Consider the following 22505-nt stretch of genomic DNA (forward strand, 5'->3'; position numbering starts at 1 on the left):
ATCCCAGGAATGCAAGGATTCTTCAATATACGCATATCAATCAACATGATATACCATATTAACAAACTGAAGGAGAAAAACCATATGATCACCTCAATAGATGCAGAAAAAGCTTTTGACAAAATTCAATACCCATTTATGATAAAAACCCTCCAGAAAGTAGGCAGAGAAGGAACGTACCTAAACATAATAAAGGCCATATATGACAAACCCACAGCTAACATTGTTCTCAATGGTGAAAAACTGAAACCATTTCCACTAAGATCAGGAGCAAGACAAGGTTGCCCACTCTCACCACTATTATTCAACATAGGTTTGGAAGTCTTAGCCACAGCAATCAGACAAGAAAAATAAATACAAGGAATCCAAATCGGAAAAGAAGATGTAAAACTGTCACTGCTTGCAGATGATACGATACTATACATAGAGAATCCTAAAGATGCTAGCAGAAAACTACTAGAGCTAATCAACGAATTCTGTAAAGTAGCAGGATACAAAATTAATGCACAGAAATATCTTGTATTCCTATACACTAATGATGAAAAATCTGAAAGAGAAATTAAGGAAGCACTCCCATTTACCAATGCAACAAAAAGAATAAAATTGCTAGGAATAAACCTAACTAAGGAGACAAAAGATCTGTATGCAGAAAACTGTAAGACACTGATGAAAGAAATTAAAGATGATACAAACAGATGGAGAGATATACCATGTTCTTGGATTGGAAGAATCAATATTGTGAAAATGACTATACTACCAAAAGCAATCTACAGATTCAGTGCAATCTGTATCAAACTACCCATGGCATTTTTCACAGAACTAGATCAAAAAATTTCACATTTTGCATGGAAACACAAAAGACCCCGAATAGCCAAAGCAATCTTGAGAAAGTAAAACGGAGCTGGAGGAATCAGGCTCCCTGGCTTCAGACTATACTACAAAGCTACAATAATCAAGACAGAATGGTACTGGCACAAAACCAGAAATATAGATCAACGGAACAGGATAGAAAGCCCAGAGATAAACCCACACACATATGGTCACCTTATCTTTGATAAAGGAGGCAAGAATATACAATGCAGAAAAGACAGCCTCGTCAATACGTGGAGCTGTGAAAACTGGACAGCTACATGTAAAAGAATGAAATTAGAACACTCCCTAACACCACACACAAAGATAAACTCAAAATGGAGAAAGACCTAAATGTAAGACCAGATACTATAAAACTCTTAGAGGAAAACACAGGCAGAACACTCTTGACATAAATCACAGCACGATCCTTTTTGACTCCCCTCCTAGAGAAAGGGAATTAAAAACAAAAATAAACAAATGGGACCTAATGAAACTTAAAAGCTTTGCACAGTAAAGGAAACCATAAACAAGATGAAAAGAAAATCTTCAGAATGGGAGAAATATTAGCAAATGAATCAAGGGACAAATAATTAATCTCCAGAATATACAAGCAGCTCATGCAGCTCAATATCAAAAAAAATAAACAACCCAACCCAAAAATGGGCAGAATACCTAAATAGACATTTCTCCAAAGAAGATATACAGATCGCTAACAAACACATGAAAGGATGCTCAATATCACTAATCAATAGAGAAATGCAAATCAAAACTACAATGAGGTATCACCTCACACCAGTCAGAATGGCCATCATCAAAAAATCTACAAACAATTAATGCTGGAGAGGGTGTGGAGAAAAGGGAACCTTCTTGCACTGTTGGTGGGAATGTAAATTGATACATCCACTATGGAGAACAGTATGGAGGTTCCTTATGAAGCTAAAAATAGAACTACCATACGACCCAGCAATCCCACTACTGGGCATATACCCTGAGAAAACCATAATTCAAAAAGAGTCATGGAACACAGTATTCATTGCAGCTCTATTTACAATAGCCTGGAGATGGAAGCAACGTAAGTGTCCATCGACAGATGAATGGATAAAGAAGATGTGGCACATATATACAATGGAATATTACTCAGCCATAAAAGGAAATGAAATTGAGTTATTTGTAGTGAGGTGGATGGACCTAGAGTGTGTCATACAGAGTGAAGTAAGTCAGAAAGAGAAAACCGAATACCGTATGCTAACACATATATATGGAATGTAAAAGAAAAAAATGGTTGTGAAGAACCTAGGTGCAGGACAGGAATAAAGACGCAGACATAGAGAATGGACTTGAGGACACGGGGAGGGGGAAGGGTAAGCTGGGACGAAGTGAGAGAGTGGCATGGACATATATACACTACCAAATGTAAAACAGATAGCTAGTGGGAAGCAGCCGCATAGCACAGGGAGATATGCTCGGTGGTTTGTGTCCACCTAGAGAGGTGGGATAGGGAGGGTGCGAGAGAGACGCAAGAGGAAGGTAATATGGTGATATATGTATATGTGTAGCTGATTCACTTTTTGATACAGCAGAAACTAACACACCATTGTAAAGCAATTATACTCCAATACGGGTATTAAAAAAAAGGGAAATAAAAAATATAAGGTAAAACAAAAATTAAGTAAATAATCCATAATCCCACCATCCAGCAATAACTACTATTAACATGTTGGTGTATTTTCTCCAATATTTTTTCTGTTACAATGTATTCATTTAATATTATAAAACTGAGATATTACATTTTGTTTGGAACTTCTTTTTCAACAAACTTTGTATCTGAGCATTTATCCATGACACTCAATACTCTTTACAAACATGATATTTAGAAATGACTGTATGACATTTGATCCTATGATGATAATTTAACCATCTACTTAATACTGGACTTTATAGTGTTTCCAACTTCTGCTGGTATAAATAACACTATAATGAACTGTTTAGCATAGAAAAATCTGTTCACTTCCCTGTTTATTTCCTTACTAAAACTTCCTAGAGGCAGAATTACTGTAATAAAGGGTATACATATTTTTCAGACTCTTGCTACATACTGCCAATTTGTTCATCAGGAAAGTTGTATGCTTCCTCCAGCAAAACAGATTAGCCATTTCACACAGCCTTGCTCAAACTAAATACTATGAGTTTTAAAATCTTCAGCAGTTTAATAGGTGATAAATGGTATCCCATTGTTGATTTAATTACTAAGACTTCTAATGAGGATGAGTATCTTTTCTTTCATTTATTGACCATGTATATTTTTCCTTAGTGAATAAAACATTTTATTTTTCAAAACAATGAGGGTAATTATTATACAGCCCAAGAGAATGGATGAGGACACTGAGCCCTAAGCAGGCACAGCCCAGAGTTCAGTTCACTTGATACATGGTTTAGGTCAGTGTTTTTCAACATATAGTCTACAAATCACCTAAATCATCTAGGAGGCATATTCAAAAATGCAGGTTTCTGGGGCCCCCACTGCCCTCCTAAACCAGAACCAAGGTGTGTGAAAGAGAGTTGGAATTTCGATAATCTCCCTAAGTGACTCATGCACACTAGATTTGGGATTCTCAGTGAAAGAGAGGACAGGGCAGAGTGGCATGTGTTAGATCACTTGATGACCTTTTACAAGCTACATAAAAGGAACTGTCTGATCCCTTTCTTACAGTTCTCCCAGGGAGTTGGTTCTGATTCTAGGCTGCAACTAATTCCCAGGTCTGTCTATTGGCTTTCAGTATAAGAAAAAGTCACATCCTGTAAGGCTACCTCCTTCTTATCTTCTCAGATCTTACTCTGAACTTATGTTTCCCCCTAAAGTCACTCAGCATATACTTGTTAAATGCTCACTATGGGTTGGGCACTGTGCTTGGTACTGCGGGAACAAGGCATACCAACTTGAAGTTGGCAGCCAGACTGCTTTGTAATTTTTATAAATTTACTCTGCCAAAAACTGCTCAAAATTAAAATAATAGTTTTCATTTACTGAACAATTATGTGATGGACATTGTACTTGGTACTTTACACATATTATCTCTACTTCATAATAATTCTGTCCTATAAGAAAATGGTATCCTTATTTTACAGATGAGGAAACTGAGGCCCAAGGCCATACAACGTATATGGGTTAGAGCTGGGCTTAGAATCCTGTTCTGTTTGACTCCAGTCTGGGCTCTTTCCTCTATATTATGCTATCTTCCTAAGGCTTAAAAAAATCTTCCCATCATGAAGATTTTTGAATTCATGTTTTTTTGTCTTTTTGGTAACGGAATATGGCCTGTAGGGCCTAACACTTCCAACTTAATTAGCTATACTGACTCTCTGGATTCAAATGATTCTAGTAGAAGATCCACCAACCCAAAATATCTTCCCCCAAATAAGTTTTTTTCTTTTTTTGAATACCTGAGGTACCACTCCCACTGCCCTCCGAAGGCTTTCCAGGCTCACATCTTGTATATTTTGACCAGCAAGGTAAATGTTACCCTTTTGAGGCTCATAGAAGCGAAACAACAGCCTCACTATTGTGCTTTTCCTGAAATAGGAGACAAGGAAAGGTTATGTAGCTCCAACTGGCATTAGGGAACCCCTATTTTAAACCACAGTAATCATGTTATTATGACAAATAAAAAATATTACAATGGGAGTCAGCAATCAACAATGCAGAATTTTATAAAGAACTAAATTACCCACCCTGACCCACTACCTCCTACAATGGCCACTTTCTTTCCTGCAGGAACTTCAAAAGATATTCCACTAAGGACTTTCTGCCCCTCAATGTATTCAAAATGCACATTATCAAAGGCCACCGTAGCTGTCTGTGGTGTGATCTGAAGGGGAGATGCCATCGCTTTGTCCTAGCAGGGAAGAGAAAAGAAAAGCCACTTTACACACCTCCTAGAGTACAGCTATGCAATTTTTTAATTCACAGAGAGAAAAAGGAAAATAAAGGGAAAGGAGGAGGTTTATAAGTGGTGTTAGACCACTTCTAAGCATGCTTTTAAAAATGTTTTTTCACTCCTCACTGTTAAGGGTAAAAATCCTGAATGCTTTGATTTCTGATCAATTTGTTTTTGGGGTAAAGAGGGATGGTGGGCAGGGGAGAAAGGAGGTTGAGAATGTGAGGAGAGGCAATCACATTTTATATCATTATTAGCAAAAGTAAATCAGGTGCAAGTACAAATATTGAAGTTAACAAAATTTAGCTTCTAGGTACAATATTCTTTGCTGATACTGTAAGGTTTCTAAACAAAGAAGTAAAAGCTGTAACAGCCTTTTAATACACATGATAGTCCCAATTCCTGCAAAAGAGAAATTAGTTTGCTAATATGGTAATGTAAAAATATTCCCCCGGAATAATACCATTAATGAGATGATGCTTATATGCTTTTAAAAAGGTACTGAATAGATTACTTACTTTAATTCGGGTGTCTACCTTGAGTAGAGTAAACAAGGTGTTCATATCTATAAGTGCTTGTCTAGTTTCTCTGTATACAGTTCCCAGAAAGTTAAGGGGCAATGAAAGCTGAAAAAGCAGTCCATTCACCATTACTAAATCTCCAACAGTAAGGGTACCTTAATATGCAGTTGGTAGAAAAAAAAAATTTTTAGATGTCATGAACTTTCCAGTTTAAGACAGAGAAGTTTACAGTTTACTACTGTGGAATACAGTTCAAAATGTACATAATCAGCAATTCTTAGGCCTACTCAAATTCCAAAGCATTTTAATCCATGATTTAGGAAAATAGGGAACTAGATATATGCTAACTGGAATGGCAAAAGCCCACCCATACACTACACATAATATATAAGAAAAAGAGAATGGTTTAAGTGAGGAAAGAAATGGAAGGCTGAAAATCTCTCCTTTCTTCCTAAGAAAGTTCCTTGTAATGTAAAACAGAAGTTTTTTAAAGTATAAATTAAAAAATTGGAGCAAATGGATATCATGATTGGGAATGATAAACCATGTATTAAGGTCTCAGTGAATGAATGAATCCTAACTAAGCAAGCAGGTTACAGAAAAGAGGAACAGATATTATTTACTTTTGAAATGTTTTGCAAATGAACAACTAATAGAAAAATTAAAAGGTCACTAGTAATTTTTACATGACTGCTTGCATTTTAGTGCTTTACACTAAATACTAAATTAATTACATTTCTTTCCAGGTCTACAAGAGAAATTAGAAATATCAGATGCTAAAAAGAAAGTTACTCCAAAAAGAATCAGGTTGTAGCCCCACAAACAGTAATCCCAAGCAATGAGAGAACCAGTGCTAAACTTGTAGTGTTAAACAAATGGAAGTAAAAAAAACACCATCATGTAATCAAGAAAACATATTCTGATTCAAAAACGAAAGTACTCCAAGGATGTTATAGCACCTTATTGAATATGCTTTATAATTAAGACTAATATACACATTTCTTTCATTAATCTTTATAAAGGTTAAGTAAAACACAGACTAACGTGAAAACCACATATCCATTACCTGTCACAATTCCCTGACTGGCGAGCACCATTATGGCTGTTAAACCAACACTGAAAATAGCACTTTGACCAAAGTTCAGCATAGCCAGAGTAGAGGTACTTTTCAATGAAGCAGTCTCATATGTCTTCAAAAATCCATCATATCTTTGTGCTTCATAATTTTCATTATTAAAATACTACAAAATACATAAAAATAGTAACTATATACAACTATAATTGGAATTTAATCTCTTAAGTGATTAGTATCCTTTTCATGGATACAATTTTGTACTGCATACACCATTTTAAAAACTGACTTTCCATATATTGGACTATGGTACTCCTGCAGTTTTCCACAATGGACAGTATTTGAAAAGTCCATAAAATTCATCCCCCAAACATTTACTGAATGCCTAGCTAATTTAAACCCAGATCTAAAAAAGCTGTCAATGGCACTTCCTTCACAAAGCCTTGCCTTGATCCTCTGAGACTCTGAATTGACAATTCTCATTGCCCCCACCACATTACGCCTTTCTCATGTAGCCACTTGCACACTTTACTTTAACTCTCCCAGTGCTTAGCAAATTCTGGGAAGGCAAGGATCAAACAGCAATCATTGTTTTTACCACCCTCCCCCATTACAGGACTTAGCATAGTGCTTTGCACACAAGAGGCATTCAGTAATATTTGTTAAATGGAAAAATGAACAGATAAATGAAAGAATTAGTGAAAAGCACTATGCTAGGCACTATGAGGGATAGAGAGTCAAGAACTTAGTGTGTATTCTGAATCAGGATGCTAACCATACTGTCACTACTTATAAATTAATTCAGAAGGTAAAATTCTGATGGTGCCACACAAAAAATGAGGTAGAAAGGGCAATTTCTAAACAAAGAAAAACAATAAAGTACTATTATTTCATCATACCTAGAGATCCTATACTAATCTGCAGCTCTAACTTACAGCACCTATTCAATTAAATGGCAGAACAAACTTTAGTGTGGTGTGAAAGGAAGAGGAAAGTAAAATTAAACATATTACCTTCACAGTTTCATAATTCAGCAGTGAGTCTATGGCAGCGTTACCTGCATCATTATCCGCTTTGTTCATCTCTATTCTAAATCTAGTTCTGTAAGACAAAGATTTGCATAGGCATGGAATGTTTGCCACAGAAGCATAACTAATTTCTGAACCTTGACTGACCTCTGGAGAATACCTTACCTCCACCGTGTGACAGCAACTGTGAATGCTGTGTATGCACCAAGTGTCCCAAGGGTCACCAGTGCAAACTGGGCACCACATCTATAATACTGGAGAAGGCAAAAGAAGAAATGAGAAACAGTCATTGCTCTTGCCAAATAGTTTATAATATACATTAGCAAATCTCAAAGATTTTAATTAAAAAATATGTTGGTATAAAGTTGTATATATGAAAAACTGAGTGAGAAAACAAATACCTTAGAAAATCAACTTTAAGTTATATGCATACTTTTAATTATAAAATATGAAATTGCCTAAAATGCTACAAATGGTGAATAGAAAGAAACCTAGATAATCTGACCATACCAGTCCAAAGTCATATACCATAATGTCTGTTAACAAAAAAACTGCAACCACTAGCTAAATGACTGACCTATGTGTAGAACTGAACAGCTCTTTACAATAACAACATGATAAAGACTTTGGACACAGTTCCTTGAAGCTTGTGGCAAAATAATTAAACAAACTGTATAACCCTCTGGCACCATGGGATTTTGCTTTCAAATCATAAGCATGCAATAGTACAAAAGCTTCAAGTACTAAATAGCTACTAACAAGAATGTAAGATAAAAGCTTGTCATGAAAAATGTTTTACTTACCAAAACACCACTGACAAGGGTCACCTCAAACATGATGGGAAGAAGATTAAATACTAAAGCACTCAGGACAAAACTGATACCCCTTGTCCCTCTGTCAATAGCCTTTGATAAAGCTCCTGTCTGTCTGTTCAGGTGGAAAGCCAAATCCAGGTTGTGAAGATGGAGAAAGACGTTTTTGGCTATTCTTCGGATTGAATTTTGGGCTACCTTGCCAAATACTGCATTTCGAACTTCATTAAAAAAGGCAGCTCCGGCTCTTGATATACCATCTAGCAATACAATCAAGAAAAAGTGGGGTGTAAAAACATTAGAATCATTGGAGTATAAAAACGTCAAGGGCTCAGAAAATGTTTGTACAATGAATGAATATATCACAGAATACTTACATTAAAAGAAACCTAGAAAACATCTAGCCTACTGAGTATCAATCTTTCCACCACCATGAAAACCTTTCATTGTTATTTTCCCCCATAAGATTCCAAATGTTGAAAGATTTTTCCAAGTAAATACTTTTACTAAACAGCAGCCCATAAGGCCTTATTGTGGATAAATGTACAGTATCTGTTGAGGTTTTGTGATCTAATTCAATTCCCCCAAATAACAAATGATAAAATTGAGATCCTGAAAAATCCAAGTGCTTTGACTAAGCATGCCCCAACTCAGGTCTGAGTCTCATAAAGTATCCTTTCTACTGCATGGGGACACAAAGCATCATATTCTATTCTTTACAAATTGTAGATTTGTGTCATGGCTATTGAATATAATTTAAAAACACATTAATACAGGCATATCATTATGTAGCCATTTCCTATTCAATGGCTAACAACAACAGCAAGAAAATAACTAGTCTTACTAAAAAAATATCTTATAAGGAGCCTAACTATTAGAAGTGGTTGTTATGAATTTAATGTCTTACTTCATGTTATTGTTTTCTAGAACTTAGAAAATGGGACTTTTATTACAGAATTTTTGGAAAGTATATCATACAAAGAATTTTTTTAAAACCACATATCAAAAAAAAAATCTCATATAAAACAAACATCTAAAATCCTAAGTTGTGTTTGTGGTGAAAAGGTCATATGCTCAAATATGATGAAACCCTCTTGAAGAAAGTCAACACCTGTAGACAGATTAAAGAACCAAACATACAGCCAATGAGAACTGCCGTTGCCATGGTTGCAACTGTATTTGGTGCATCACTCAGGTTCAGCATGTTTCCCGACATCTGGTTGAGGCTGTCTACAGCATATTTAAACATGAAGGGAACCACGATATTCATAGCCTAAAAACATAAAAGCAGCAATTATCAATCATATGCAAATTATGTATTTATAAAAGTACAAATATTTACCTTAAATTTGTATTTATGGGAATGTTTAGATATTAACCATTTACTGGTATTGCAATGATTTTCCCAGTTTATAAAGATAAAATCTTTGGCAGTGGGAGAGCTGTCATTTCAGGATTCCTACCTCACACTGACTGCCATGTTAATATTCATTTACAAGCTGTGTGCATTAGTCAAATGCTCCTGCCTCCATGAAATCACCCCTGATCATCCACTCAAAAATGCTTTCTCCATTATCTAAAATCCTACAGAGCTCATGACACTTACAGCAAACTGCCTTATACTGTAGTTATTTCTGTATATAAGTACAATGCTTTGTATATAGCAGGTATTCAATAAATATAAGTAAAATTATTTATTCACCAAGATAATGGTAAAACTGAAATTATACAGCAAAAAAGGATCTCAAAAGCAGATAAATTACAAGTATCTGTAGCTGATTCACCACTCAGGGGGAAAAAAACCAACATTGATAGATCTATTTGCCCCAGAAAAAAATCCCTTTGCTCCAACACCATATAAAAGAAAACCCAATGAATACCAAACTAAGCTTTCAAAAACCAACCTATTTCTCCATGAGAATACACCGAAATAAATAAATAAATAAATAAAGGGTATAATGCTTTCATATATTCAAGACAAGTTAGTCAATCACTCACATTTCATATTTTCTACAAAGTTATACTATTAAAAACACCAACCATCATTTAGGAATAGGAAGTTGGTAAGACTGGCAAAGCTTTCTTTGAAGAAATTAAATTCATATACATTAATAACATGTGAAAACAATTCTATAAGACTTAACAAAAATACTGAAATCCCAGCTCTCGTTAATGTTCCATTATTATATCACTCATCTTTATTAAACAGAAAGAATTTATTATCAACAAGCCTAAGTTTAGCTACAACTGACAGGAGCTATGTAAACCTTACCAATCAAGATTTCAAAGTAAGGTATACAAGTGTCTTAGCAACCAAGCAGGTACTCTAATATTCAATATCATTAAAATAGACAGCAAATGTTGGAATACTTTTAAAATGTAACACTATGGAAAAAACTGCTTAAAACTTTAAGATTTATAAGTTCCCAAATATAATCTAATAGAATAGCAGGTTTCAAGTAGTATAAATTTCTCAATTTTGATTCCCATATAATCATATATCCTCAGGCTTCTGCTTCTACTTGAAATGGTCTCCCTGCCCAATTTACCCCTCCACTTCTCTATTCTTCAAAACCCACTCTGAATCTCATTCCCATCATGATGCCTTCTCTAAAACCTGCAGCACTTTTGGCACTTTCCATTTTCCAACCCTCATTTTTATAGTTTAAACCACAGTATTTATAATTTTTATTATATATTTATCATTCACTTTGTCTTCAGGTGCATGTGTATGGATAACTCAGTAGAAACTTTTTGCAGCAAACAAACATTTTGTGAACAACAGCTATATGAGTCAGATATGGTGCTAGGTACCTTTCACAAAGGTAAGAGCTGAACGAAATAAGTCTATGAAATGGGTATTATCCCTATAATTGAGAAAACTCAGGTTCTGTGAGGTTTAATGACTTGTTCAGTAAGCAGCAGAGCTAGGATTAAAATCCAGGTCTGTCCTGAAATTCAGAATTTTTTCCTGTATACCATAGCCATATCAGCAGTTTAATAAGGCAGGGACAACATTATTTTATTACTTTTGCAGCCTAAAATGGATACTCTCAAATGCAATGCTTAAACCAGTTACAGTTGAAAAGTATGGCATAAGTAATTTAAATAAATTTGAAGAGATTCCAGGTTTTCCATTTAAGGCCAAATCCCCTCACTTGCATTCCAATACACTTTCTTGAGTGGGAGAAAAGGTGATAGTTATAGCTAGCATGCAATTCTCACAACACACAGCCCATTATATCTTTGCCACAGAGTGAGTCTGACTGAAACTCATGTATCACCAGGAAAATTGTGCAATTTTATTTTTTTTGAAAATGTGTTTGCGTTTGGTCAAATTTGGGAGCATCCTTATAAGTATGTAAAGAATGTGAATGTCATCTGCCTGTGTTTTCACTGGCAGGAAAACAGCAGTTAGCATAGCGCTAAGAATACAGCACTACCTGTAATGATAATTGTTGATTACTGTCAGTTTTCCCATAAAAGTAATTTTTAAAAGAAAAGGAAAAACACTAAAGAACTGGAAAGGATTATATGTAGATGTTTTTATTAGTATATACATGTGGGTTCCATTGACCTTGTGATATTTTGGGGGTGGCAAATATTGGTTTTCCCTAATATTCTGCTTTCAGCAGAACTAGACTTAAATCACCTCAGACAACTGTGAATTTTTAAAAACTTTTTATTTTGAAATAATTATAAGCTGACAGGAAGTTGCAGAAGTAGTACACAGACTCATAACTCTTAACCCAGCATCTCCTAATGATGACATCTTATATAGCTGTAGTTCCATATCAAAACCAAAAATGTACATTGGCACATTACTGTTAACTAGGCTACAGAACTCATGCAGTTTTCATCATTTTTAAATGTGTATTAGTGTATGTGTGTGGTTTTATGTGTCACCTCTGTGGTTCCATGCAATTTTATCCCATGTTCAGATCCATGTAACCATCACCACAATCAAGATACAGAACTATCCCCTCACCACAAAAGAACTTCCCTGTGCTACCTCTTTATATTCCTTCATCAAGGATGATGCATATATCAATAGCGCATCTCTTTTTATTGCTGAGTAGTATTCCATAGATGTAACATAATTTATTCAACCACTCATCCCTGAAGGATATTTTGGTTGTTTCTAGTTTGGAGTTATTATAAATGAAGATTTTATGAACATTTTCATACAGGTGGTCATAAGTTTTCATTTCTCTGGGATAAATGCCCAAGAGTGTAATTGCTAAGTCATATGGTAAGTCTACACTGAACTTTTTTTTTTAAAATTTTTGGCTGTGTTGGGTCTTCGTTTCTGTGCGGGGGCTTTCTCTAGTTGTGGCAAGCGGGGGCCACTCTTCATCGTGGTGCGCGGGCCTCTCACTATCGCGGCCTCTCTTGTTGCGGAGCACAGGCTCCAGACGCGCAGGCTCAGTAGCTGTGGCTCACGGGCCTAGTTGCTCCGCGGCATGTGGGATCTTCCCAGACCAGGGCTCAAACCTGTGTCCCCTGCATTAGCAGGCAGATTCTCAACCACTGAGCTACCAGGGAAGCCCTACACTGAACTTTTTAATAAACTGCCATACTCTTTCAGAGTGGCTGTACCACTTTATAGTCCCACCAGTAAAGTATGAGTGATCCAGTTCCTCTGCATCCTCACCAACATTTGGTATCATCACTATTTTTTAAAATTTTGAAACTATTTTTTTTTAAATTATTTATTTATTTATTTATTTATGGCTGTGTTGGGTCTTCGTTTCTGTGCGAGGGCTTTCTCTAGTTGCGGCAAGTGGGGGCCACTCTTCATCGCGGTGCGCGGGCCTCTCATTATCGCGGCCTCTCTTGTTGCGGAGCACAGGCTCCAGATGCGCAGGCTCAGTAATTGTGGCTCACGGGCCTAGTTGCTCCGTGGCATGTGGGATCTTCCCAGACCAGGGCTCGAACCCGTGTCCCCTGCATTGGCAGGCAGATTCTCAACCACTGCGCCACCAGGGAAGCCCTGAAACTATTTTAATAGGTATATAGTGATATTTCATTGTGGTTTTAATTTGTGTTTCCATAACAGCAATGATGTTGAACATCTTTTCATGTGTTTATTTGCCATCCATATATCCTCGCTGATGAAATATCTGTTTGTGTCTTTCGTACATTTTACATTTGCATTGGTTTTTTGTTGTTGAGTTTTAGGAATTCTTTATAGATATTCTAGATATAGGCCTTTGTTGGTTATATGATTTGCAAATATTTTCGCCTAGTCCATCGTTTGTCTTTCATCTTCCTGAGGTACCTGAACTCCTACCCCACCTAGCAGTTGTAAGGAGTCCCTTTCCCTAGGAATAAATGGAGGCCAAGGTAAGAACCTGGACTTTCACCCACACTTGCAGTAATGAGGCATCCCCACTGGAGCAGTGCCACAGGAGGCCTGCTAAACAGAAGATTTAAATAAGATCCAGAGTCTCATAACATAATATCCCAAATGTCCAGGTTTCAATCAAAAATCACTCATCATCCCAAGAATGACTAAGATATCAACTTGAATAAGAAAATACAATAAATAGACACAAATGTTAGAACTATCTGACAAGAATTTCAGAGTAGCTATCATAAAAGTGCTTCAAGGAGCATTTATGAACATGCTTAAACCAACAAAAATAGAATGTCTCAGCAAATAAATAGAGGACATAAAAGAAGAAACAAATGAAAAATCTGAAACTGAAAAATATAGCTGAAGTTAAAAAAAAAAAACTTGAATGGATGGGATCCATGGCAGAATGCAGAGGACAAAGGAAAGAATCAATTAACTTGAAGATAGAACAATAGAAAGTACTCAATATGGACAACAGAGAGAAAACAGACTTAAAAAAATAAACAGTAATCAAGACTCAGGAACCTATGGGACCATAACAAAAGATCCAGTATTCCTCTTCAGAGTACCAGAAGAATAGAAGTGTGAAACTGGAAAAAGTATTCAAAGAAATAAAAAAATCCTCTACTTTGGCAAAGACAAAGCCAAGAATTCAAGAAGCTGAGCAACCCCAAATAGGGATAAACTTAAAGAAATCCACACCAAGACACATCATGATTAAATTTCTGAAAGCTAGACAAAGAAAAAAATCTGAAAAGAGCTAGATACAAATAATACATTAAGTATAAGGGAAAAACAATTTGAAGACAGTAGATCTCCAGGGAAGCTAGCAGGAAGTGGCACAACATTTTTCAAGTGGTAAAAGAAAAGAACTGTTAACCTAGAATCCTATAACCAGCAAAATTAGCCTTCACAAATGAAAGGAATATCAAGACATTCTCAGATTAAAGAAAACTAATAAGAATTAATCACCAGCAGACCTGCTCTAAAAGAACTGCTAAAGGAAATTCTTCATACACTTAGGAAATAGAAGCAGAATGAATCCTGGAACATTAGCAATGAAGGAAAAGCAACAGAAATAGTAAATATCTATGCAAATATAGTAGCATATTCTTCTCTTAAGTTCAACAAAATATGTTTGATGGTTAAAAGCAAAATTTAAAACACTGACTGATGGGGTTTTCAATGTATGTAGATGTAATACGTAAGATGACCTGTAAACATAAAGAGGGAAGGTAAAGGGACTTAAAGGGTAGGAAGGTTTTTACATTCTACTTGAAGGGACAAAGTATCGATTCTAAGTAGACTGTGAAAAGTTAAGTATGAATATTGCAATTCCTAAAGCAACTACTAAAAAATTATACAAAGAGATCGACCAAAAGGCACGATAAATTAAAATGGGATAGTAAAACCTGTTCAAATACTGCAAAAGATAGCAGGAAAAGTGAAACAATGCAACAAAATAAAGAGGCAACTAGCAGATAATAAAATGGTATACCAAACTCCAAATATATCAATAATTATCAATACAATTATCAATATATTATAATGAGCAATACAAATGAACAATTATTAATGTATCAATATACAAGCAATGAACAACTGGAAACCAAAATTTTAAAAAATTTACAACACCCCTCCCCACAAAAATAAATCCTTAAGTTAAATCTAACCCAGGGTTTCTCAACCTTCAGCACTACTGACATTTTGGTTTAGATAATTCTTTCTTATGGGAGGGGCTGTTCTGTGTACTTTAGGATGTTTAGTAGTGTCCTTAATCTCTACCGACCACAAACTAGTAGCACTCCCCAGCCCCACACAATTGTGACCAATAAAAATGCCTCTAGTTACTGCCAAATGTCCCCTTAAGGGCAAAATCACCCCTGATAGGGAACCACTGATCTAATCAAAGATGTACAGTGTCTGAATGCTGAAAGCTACAAATGCATATGAAATAAATCATAGAAGATCTAAATAAATGGAGAGATATACTGTGTTCATCAACTACAAGAATCAATGTAATAGGGACACCAATTATCCCCAAATTGGTCTAGAGATTTAATAAAAATCCATTTAAAAATCCCATCTGGCTTCTTTGTAGCTACAGACAAGATTATTCTAAAACTCTATGGAAAAGCAAAGAAACTAGAATAGCCAAAACAATTTTGGAAAAAAAATTGGAAGAATCATACTACCTGTCTTTAAGACTTACTATAAAGCTACAATAATGAGGACAGTGTGGTGGCGATGAATGGAGAGACACATAGATCAATGAAACAGAGCAGAGTCCAGAAAAGGATGACATTCCACTATCTATCTATCTATCTGAGAATCATGCCTCCCTAAACATCTCCATGTACTAATATCCAGAACCTGTGAAGATGATACCTTACATGGCAAAATGGACTCTGCAGATGTGATTAAACTGAAGAATGTGAGCTGGGGAGAGTATCCTGGATTATCTGGGTGGGCTGAATATAACCAAAAGAGTCCTTATAAGAGGGAAGTAGGAGGGTCAAAGTAAAGAAAAAAGATATGACTACAGAAGCCAAGAGTCAAAATCAAGAAGATTGAACATGCTGCTGGCTTTAAGATGGAGGAAGGAGCCTTGAGCCAAAAATGCAGGTGACTTCTAGAAAAAGCTGGAAAAGGCAAGGAAATTGATCCCCTCCCAAGAGCCTCTGGAGGCAGCACAGTCCTGCTAAATGCCTTTATTTTGATCCAGTGAAACCTAATTTTGGATGTCTGACCTTCAGAAATATAAGATAATAAATTTGTGTTGTCTAAGCCATTAAATTCATAAGTTGTTATAGCAGCAATAGGAAACAAAGAAAATTCAATGAGGAGAGGAGAGCCTTCATGTAGGAACAACTGGACAAAACAATGAGCCTTCATTTAAACTGGATACAAGAATTAATGCAAAATGGAGCATGGATCTAAATGTAAAAGGTAAAAATATAACTTTTAGAAGAAAACATAGGAGAAAATCTTGATGACCTTGAGTTAGGCAAATAGTTCTTAGACATAATAAAGCATAATCCATAAAGAAAAAAAATGATGAACTGAAACATATCAAAATTTAAAACTTTTATTCTATATAAGACACTATTAAGGGAATTAAAAAACAAGCTACAAGGACTTCCCTGGTGGTCCAGTGGTTAAGAATCCGCCTTCCAATTCAGGGGGAAGCAGGTTTGATCCCTGGTCAGGGAAGTAATATCCCACATGTCGCAGAGCAACTAAGCCCACATGCCACAACTATTGAGCTCGCGTGCCACAACTACTGAGCCTGCGTGCCACAAACTACAGAGCCCACGTGTTCTGGAGCCCGTGTGCCACAACTAGAAAGAAGCCCACGTGCTGCAACGAAGAGCCTGAGTGCTGCCACTAAGACCCGACGCAGCACCCCCACCCCCCAAAAAAAAATTAGAGAAAGAAAAACAAGCTACAGACTGGGAGAAAATATTTGCAAATTATATATCTGAGAAAGGTCTCATAGAGAATATATAAATAACTCACTAAACTCAACAGTAGAAACAACAGCCCAAATAAAAAATGGACAAAACACTTGAACAGGAACTTCACCAAAGTGGATGTATGGATGGCAACAAAGCACATGCAAAGTATATTAAAACCACAAGATACCACTATATGCCTGATGATACCAAGTGTAGTAAAAGAAATGAAGCAACTGAAACTCTCATATATTGGTGGTGGCAGACAAAAACAGCCACTTTGCAAAATAATTTGGCAGTTTCTTATAGAGTTAAAAATACACTTACCGTGACCCAGCAATTCCACTCTTAGGTATTTATCCTAGAGAAATGAAAACTCAGATTCACACAAAAACCTGTACTCGTGTGTTTATAGCAACTCTAGTTATAACTGCCAAAGGGTGGAAAGAAACCAAATGTCCATAAGAGGGTAAATGGATAAACAAACTCTAGTACATCCATACTATGGAATACTGCTCATTAATAAAAAAGAATAACTACTGATAGAGTCAATGACTTGGATGAATGACAAAGGCATTATGTTGAATTAGAGAAGCCAGCTCAAAAGTTTATATATTATATGACTCCATTTATATGGTATTCTCAAAATGACAAAGCTATAGTGATAGAGGACAAATGAATGATACCTAGCAGTTAGGGGCCTGGAGAGGGTATATCTACAAATGGGTTACACAAAGGAGATTTTTGGGGCAATAGCACTTTCCTGTGCCATCCTGACTATGACAGTAATTTTACAAATATACACGTGTTAAAAATTATAGAACTGTATATCAAAAAAGTACATTTTATTGCATGTATATTAAAAATAAAGCCATATCACAGGTCACATCCCATCTACCTCCCCTAGTGGCTGGAAATGTCTAAAAATAAAGCTAGATGATAGTGTATTTCAATAAAAAGTGACTCAATATGAAGTTTCATACCCCCTTTCCTTTCTATATTGAGAAACTGGTTATTTTTACTAGATTATAACCATGTGACAAACGGTATGTTTCATCTATAACTGCAATGTACCCATTAATTTAAGTACAAAAGAAATAAAGGGACTTATTCCCACAAAACCTTTTTCTTTCACAGATGAAAAAGTCTAAATCACATATATAAATAATCTGCTAAACTCTTTAATTTTCACAGAAACTGGTATATCATTAGGGAATTGAATACATTTAATTTTAACATGCAAATGTACAATTTGGGACACTGATTGAAGAACAGAGTTAAGGAAAAAGTAAAATCACCAAAAAGAACAGTCAAAAGTATGCTGTATCTATATGATGCCAAAACATGGTCAGTTTGCTGAGGGTCTCAAATTCCAGATTTTAAAATGACTTTTCCCTTCCTGGTCATAAAAGTATTGTCTATCTCATCTGAGGAAGCCAATTCTTTCAGAACTTTTAATATATAAATTTCTCAGTAATTAATCTCTTTTACAGCAGCCTCTGATAATTAAGGGCTCTGTAACTAGTGCTGCTCAGAAGGGTCCAATATATGTGAAGAGGTAAAAGGGAATTTTGTTTTTTTGTTTAATTACCTCTCTGGTCCCTAAAAGATCAGAAGGAGAGAAAGAAAGAACAAGAGCACTAAAGGGAGATCTGATTAGCAAGGCAAAACAAGGAGAATAGAAAACTGGATAAAGTACTTAGACAATTGGTAAAGACCATCTCTTACAGAAAACAGAGATAGAAGGAACATTTCCTAACTCATTCTATGAGCCCAGCATTACCTTAGTACCAAAACCAGACAAAGACACCACAAGAAAGGAAAACTACAGACCACTATCTCTCATGAACATAGACCAAAAATTCTCACCAAAATATTAGCAAATCAATTCCAATAATGTATAAAAATAATTATACAATATGACCAAGTGGGATTTATTCCAGGTATGCATGGCTGGTCCAACATTGAAAACCCAATTAATGTAACTGATCACATCAACAGGCTAAAGAAAAAATAGCATATTTTATCAACAGATGAAAAAAAAGCACTTGAAAAATCCAACACCTATTCATGATAAAAAAAACTCTAAGCAAACTTGGAATAGAGGGGAACTCCCTCAACTTGATTAAAACATCTACAAGAAAACCTATAGCTAACAACATACTTAATGATGAGAAATTAGATGCTTTTACCCCTAAGACTGGGAACAAGGCAAAGACGTCCTATCTTACTGCTCCTGTTCAACATGGTACTGGAAGTCCTTAGCTAATGCAATAAGACAAGAAAAGGAAATAAAAGGTATACATGTTGGGAAGGAAGAAATAAAACCATCTTTGCAGATGATATGATTATCCATGTAGGAAATCCAAAAGAATCAATAATAAAAAACCTCCTGAAACTAATAAGCAACTCTAGCAACGTTGCATGTTACATGGTTGCAAGGTACATAGCTAATATACAAAAGTCAATCACTTTCCTATATACCTCCAATGAACAATATGCAATTTGAAATTAAACATGTAACACCATTGAAATTAGTACCAAAAAAATTATGTATACATCTAACAAAACATGTACAAGATCTACATGAGGAAAACTATAAAACTTTGATAAAAGAAATTAAAGAACTAAATGAACAGAGAGATAATCCATGTTCATGGATAGGATGACTCAATATTGTCAAGATGTCAAACTTGATCTATGTATTCAATTCAGTCCCAATCAAAATCCTAGCTAGTAATTTGGTAGATAGGGGCAAAGTGATTCTAAATTTTATATAGAAAAACAAAAGACCCAGAATATCCAACACAATATTGAAGACAAAAACAATGTTGACGGGCTGATACTATTTGACATCAAGACTTACCATAAAGTTACAGTAATCAAAACACTGTGGTGGGCTTCCCTGGTGGCACAGTGGTTGAGAATCTGCCTGCCAATGCAGGGGACACGGGTTCGAGCCCTGGTCTGGGAAGATCCCACATACCGCGGGGCAACTGGGCCCGTGAGCCACAACTACTGAGCCTGCGCGTCTGGAGCCTGTGCTCCGCAACGAGAGGCCACGACAGTGAGAGGCCCGCGCACCACGATGAAGAGTGGCCCCCACTTGCCGCAACTAGAGAAAGCCCTCGCACAGAAACAAAGACCCAACACAGCCAAAAATAAATAAATAAAATAAATAAATTTATAAAAAACAAAACACTGTAGTATTGGGAAAAGAATGGACAAATAGATCCATGGAATAGAACAGAGAGTCCAGAAATAGACAAATACACACAAATATAGTTAACTGATCTTTGACAAAGGAGCAAAGGCAGCCCAGTGGGGAAAAGGTAGTGTTTTCAAAAAATGGTGCTGAGAGAGAGAGAGTGAGAGACAGAGAGAGAAGAGGAGAGGAGATGGAGGGAGGGAGGGAGGAAGGAAGGGAAGAAAAGAAAAAAGAGAAAAGAAAAGAAGAAAGAATCTAGACAGTGACCTTGCTTACACCTTCTGCAAAAATTAACTCCAAATTGATTACAGACCTAAATGTAAAGCAAAAATCTATAAAACTTCTAGAAGATAACATAAAGGAAAATCTAGGTGACCTTTGGTTTGCCAATGACATGAGATAACAACATTAAAGGCACAATCCATGAACACTGATAAGTTGGACTTCATTAAAATTTAAAACTTCTGTTCTGTGAAAGACACTGTAAAGAGAAGGAAAATACAAGCCACAGATAGAGTAAAAATATCTGCAAAACATCTATCTGATAAAGAACTGGTATTCAAAATATGCAGAGAACTCTTAAAATTCAACAAGAAAATGAACAACCCAAATGAAAAATCGGCAAAAGACCTGACAGACATCTCACCAAGAAGGATATACAGATGCCAATAAGCATATGAAAAGGTGCTCAATGCCATGTGTCATTAGGCAATTTCAAATCAGAACAAAAATGAGATACCATTATGCACCTATTAAAATGGTTGACAAGGATATGCAAGAACAGAAACTTCATCGCTAGTGGGAATGAAGAACGGTACAGCCACTTTGGAAGACAGTATGGCAGTTTCTCACAAAATTAAACATAGTCTTACTATATAATCTAGCAATTGCAATCCTTGGTAATTACCCAAATGAACTGAAAACTTATGTCACACAAAATCCTGTACACAAATGTTTACTGCAGCTTTATTTATAATTGCCAAAATTTAGAAGCAACCAAGATATCTTTCAAAGAGCGAGTGGATAAACACACTATGGTACCTCCATACAGTGAAATATTTTTCAGCAATAAAAAGAAATGAACTATCAAATAAAAAGAAAGCCACAAATGGCCCAGAAATGCATATTCCTAAGTGAGAGAAACCAGTCTGAAAGGGCTACATACTGTATGATTCCAACTGTATAACATTCTGGAGAAGGTAAAACTACAGAGACAGCAAAATGGTCAGTGGTTATCAAGGATTCAGGAGGATGGAGAGAGAGATGAATAGGTGGAATGCCTCAGATTTTCAGGGCAGTAAAACTATTCTGTATGATACTTTAGTGGTGGTATCTGACATTATGCGTTTCCCCAAAACCATATAACTACAACACAAAGAATGGAATCCTAATGTACACTATGAACTTAGTTAATAAGAATAATGTATTTTTTTATAATTGGTTCATCAATTGTAACAAATGTACTACACTAATGCAAGATGTTAGTAATAGAAGAAATTTAGTGGGGGGTGCTTTGGGAGGAGGGATATATAGGAACTCTCTGTACTTACAGCTCAATTTTTCTGTAAGCCTAAAAATTCTCTAAAATATAAAGTCTTTTAATTAAAGAAATACTCCAGGGTATAAATCACACTTCTCAACTTAAGGCTTCAGGTAGCATTGTTAGCATTGTTTTACTTTTAAAAATGTTTTTCAGAAAATTTTAAAGTATCAAAGTTAAGCAAAAAGTGCATTAATCTTTTGAAGACAGTAGTTACTGGAAAACTCTAGCTCCTCCATGAAGCCTTCCCTAAATGCCTAATTCTTGGAACTCCCCTATAGCTTCATTTGTGACTCCCTTTGGATGTTTATGTTATATATAGATATATTTTATCATTATTTGTATATTCTTCTCCTTCAGTACACAGCAACTCCAGGAGGGCAAGGCCCACATTTTATTTTTTTATTCCCAGCTGCCTAAGCACAGTACCTTATACCTAATAGTCAATCAACAAATGTTTGTTTAGTACATATTACTATGGTCTGAATGTTTGTTTCCCCCTACCAAATTCATATGTTGAATTCTAACCCCCAGGATGATGGTATTTGGAGGCAGGGCCTTTAGGAGGTGACAAGGTCATGAGGACAGAACCCTCATGAATGAGATTAGTGCCCTTATAAGAGTGCCCAGAGACCCTTCTTGCCCTTTACATCATGTGAGGTTACAAAACAAGACAGCGATCTATGAACCACCCAGTTTATGGCATTTTGTTATAGCAGCCCA

General features: G+C 35.8%; 1 protein-coding gene across 3 annotated transcripts in view; it reads right to left on the reverse strand.

The window, feature by feature from the left end:
* ABCB7 (ATP binding cassette subfamily B member 7) overlaps positions 1 to 22505 on the reverse strand; it is a 150661-nt gene that overhangs the window by 32746 nt on the left and 95410 nt on the right. For 2 of the 3 annotated variants that reach the window (XM_082377161.1, XM_082377160.1), the window contains 8 exons: positions 9361 to 9493; positions 8212 to 8480; positions 7574 to 7662; positions 7394 to 7481; positions 6375 to 6549; positions 5306 to 5463; positions 4582 to 4745; positions 4294 to 4423 (listed from right to left, as the gene is read on the reverse strand). In XM_082377161.1, coding sequence (XP_082233287.1) covers positions 4294 to 4423; positions 4582 to 4745; positions 5306 to 5463; positions 6375 to 6549; positions 7394 to 7481; positions 7574 to 7662; positions 8212 to 8480; positions 9361 to 9493 — 1206 coding nt within the window. The remainder of the gene's footprint in view (positions 1 to 4293; positions 4424 to 4581; positions 4746 to 5305; positions 5464 to 6374; positions 6550 to 7393; positions 7482 to 7573; positions 7663 to 8211; positions 8481 to 9360; positions 9494 to 22505) is intronic. The other variant, XM_082377162.1, reaches the window with a different exon arrangement.

The sequence above is a fragment of the Balaenoptera borealis genome (genome assembly GCF_965194805.1).
Source record: "Balaenoptera borealis genome assembly, chromosome: X".
In the NCBI taxonomy this organism is placed as follows: domain Eukaryota; kingdom Metazoa; phylum Chordata; class Mammalia; order Artiodactyla; family Balaenopteridae; genus Balaenoptera; species Balaenoptera borealis.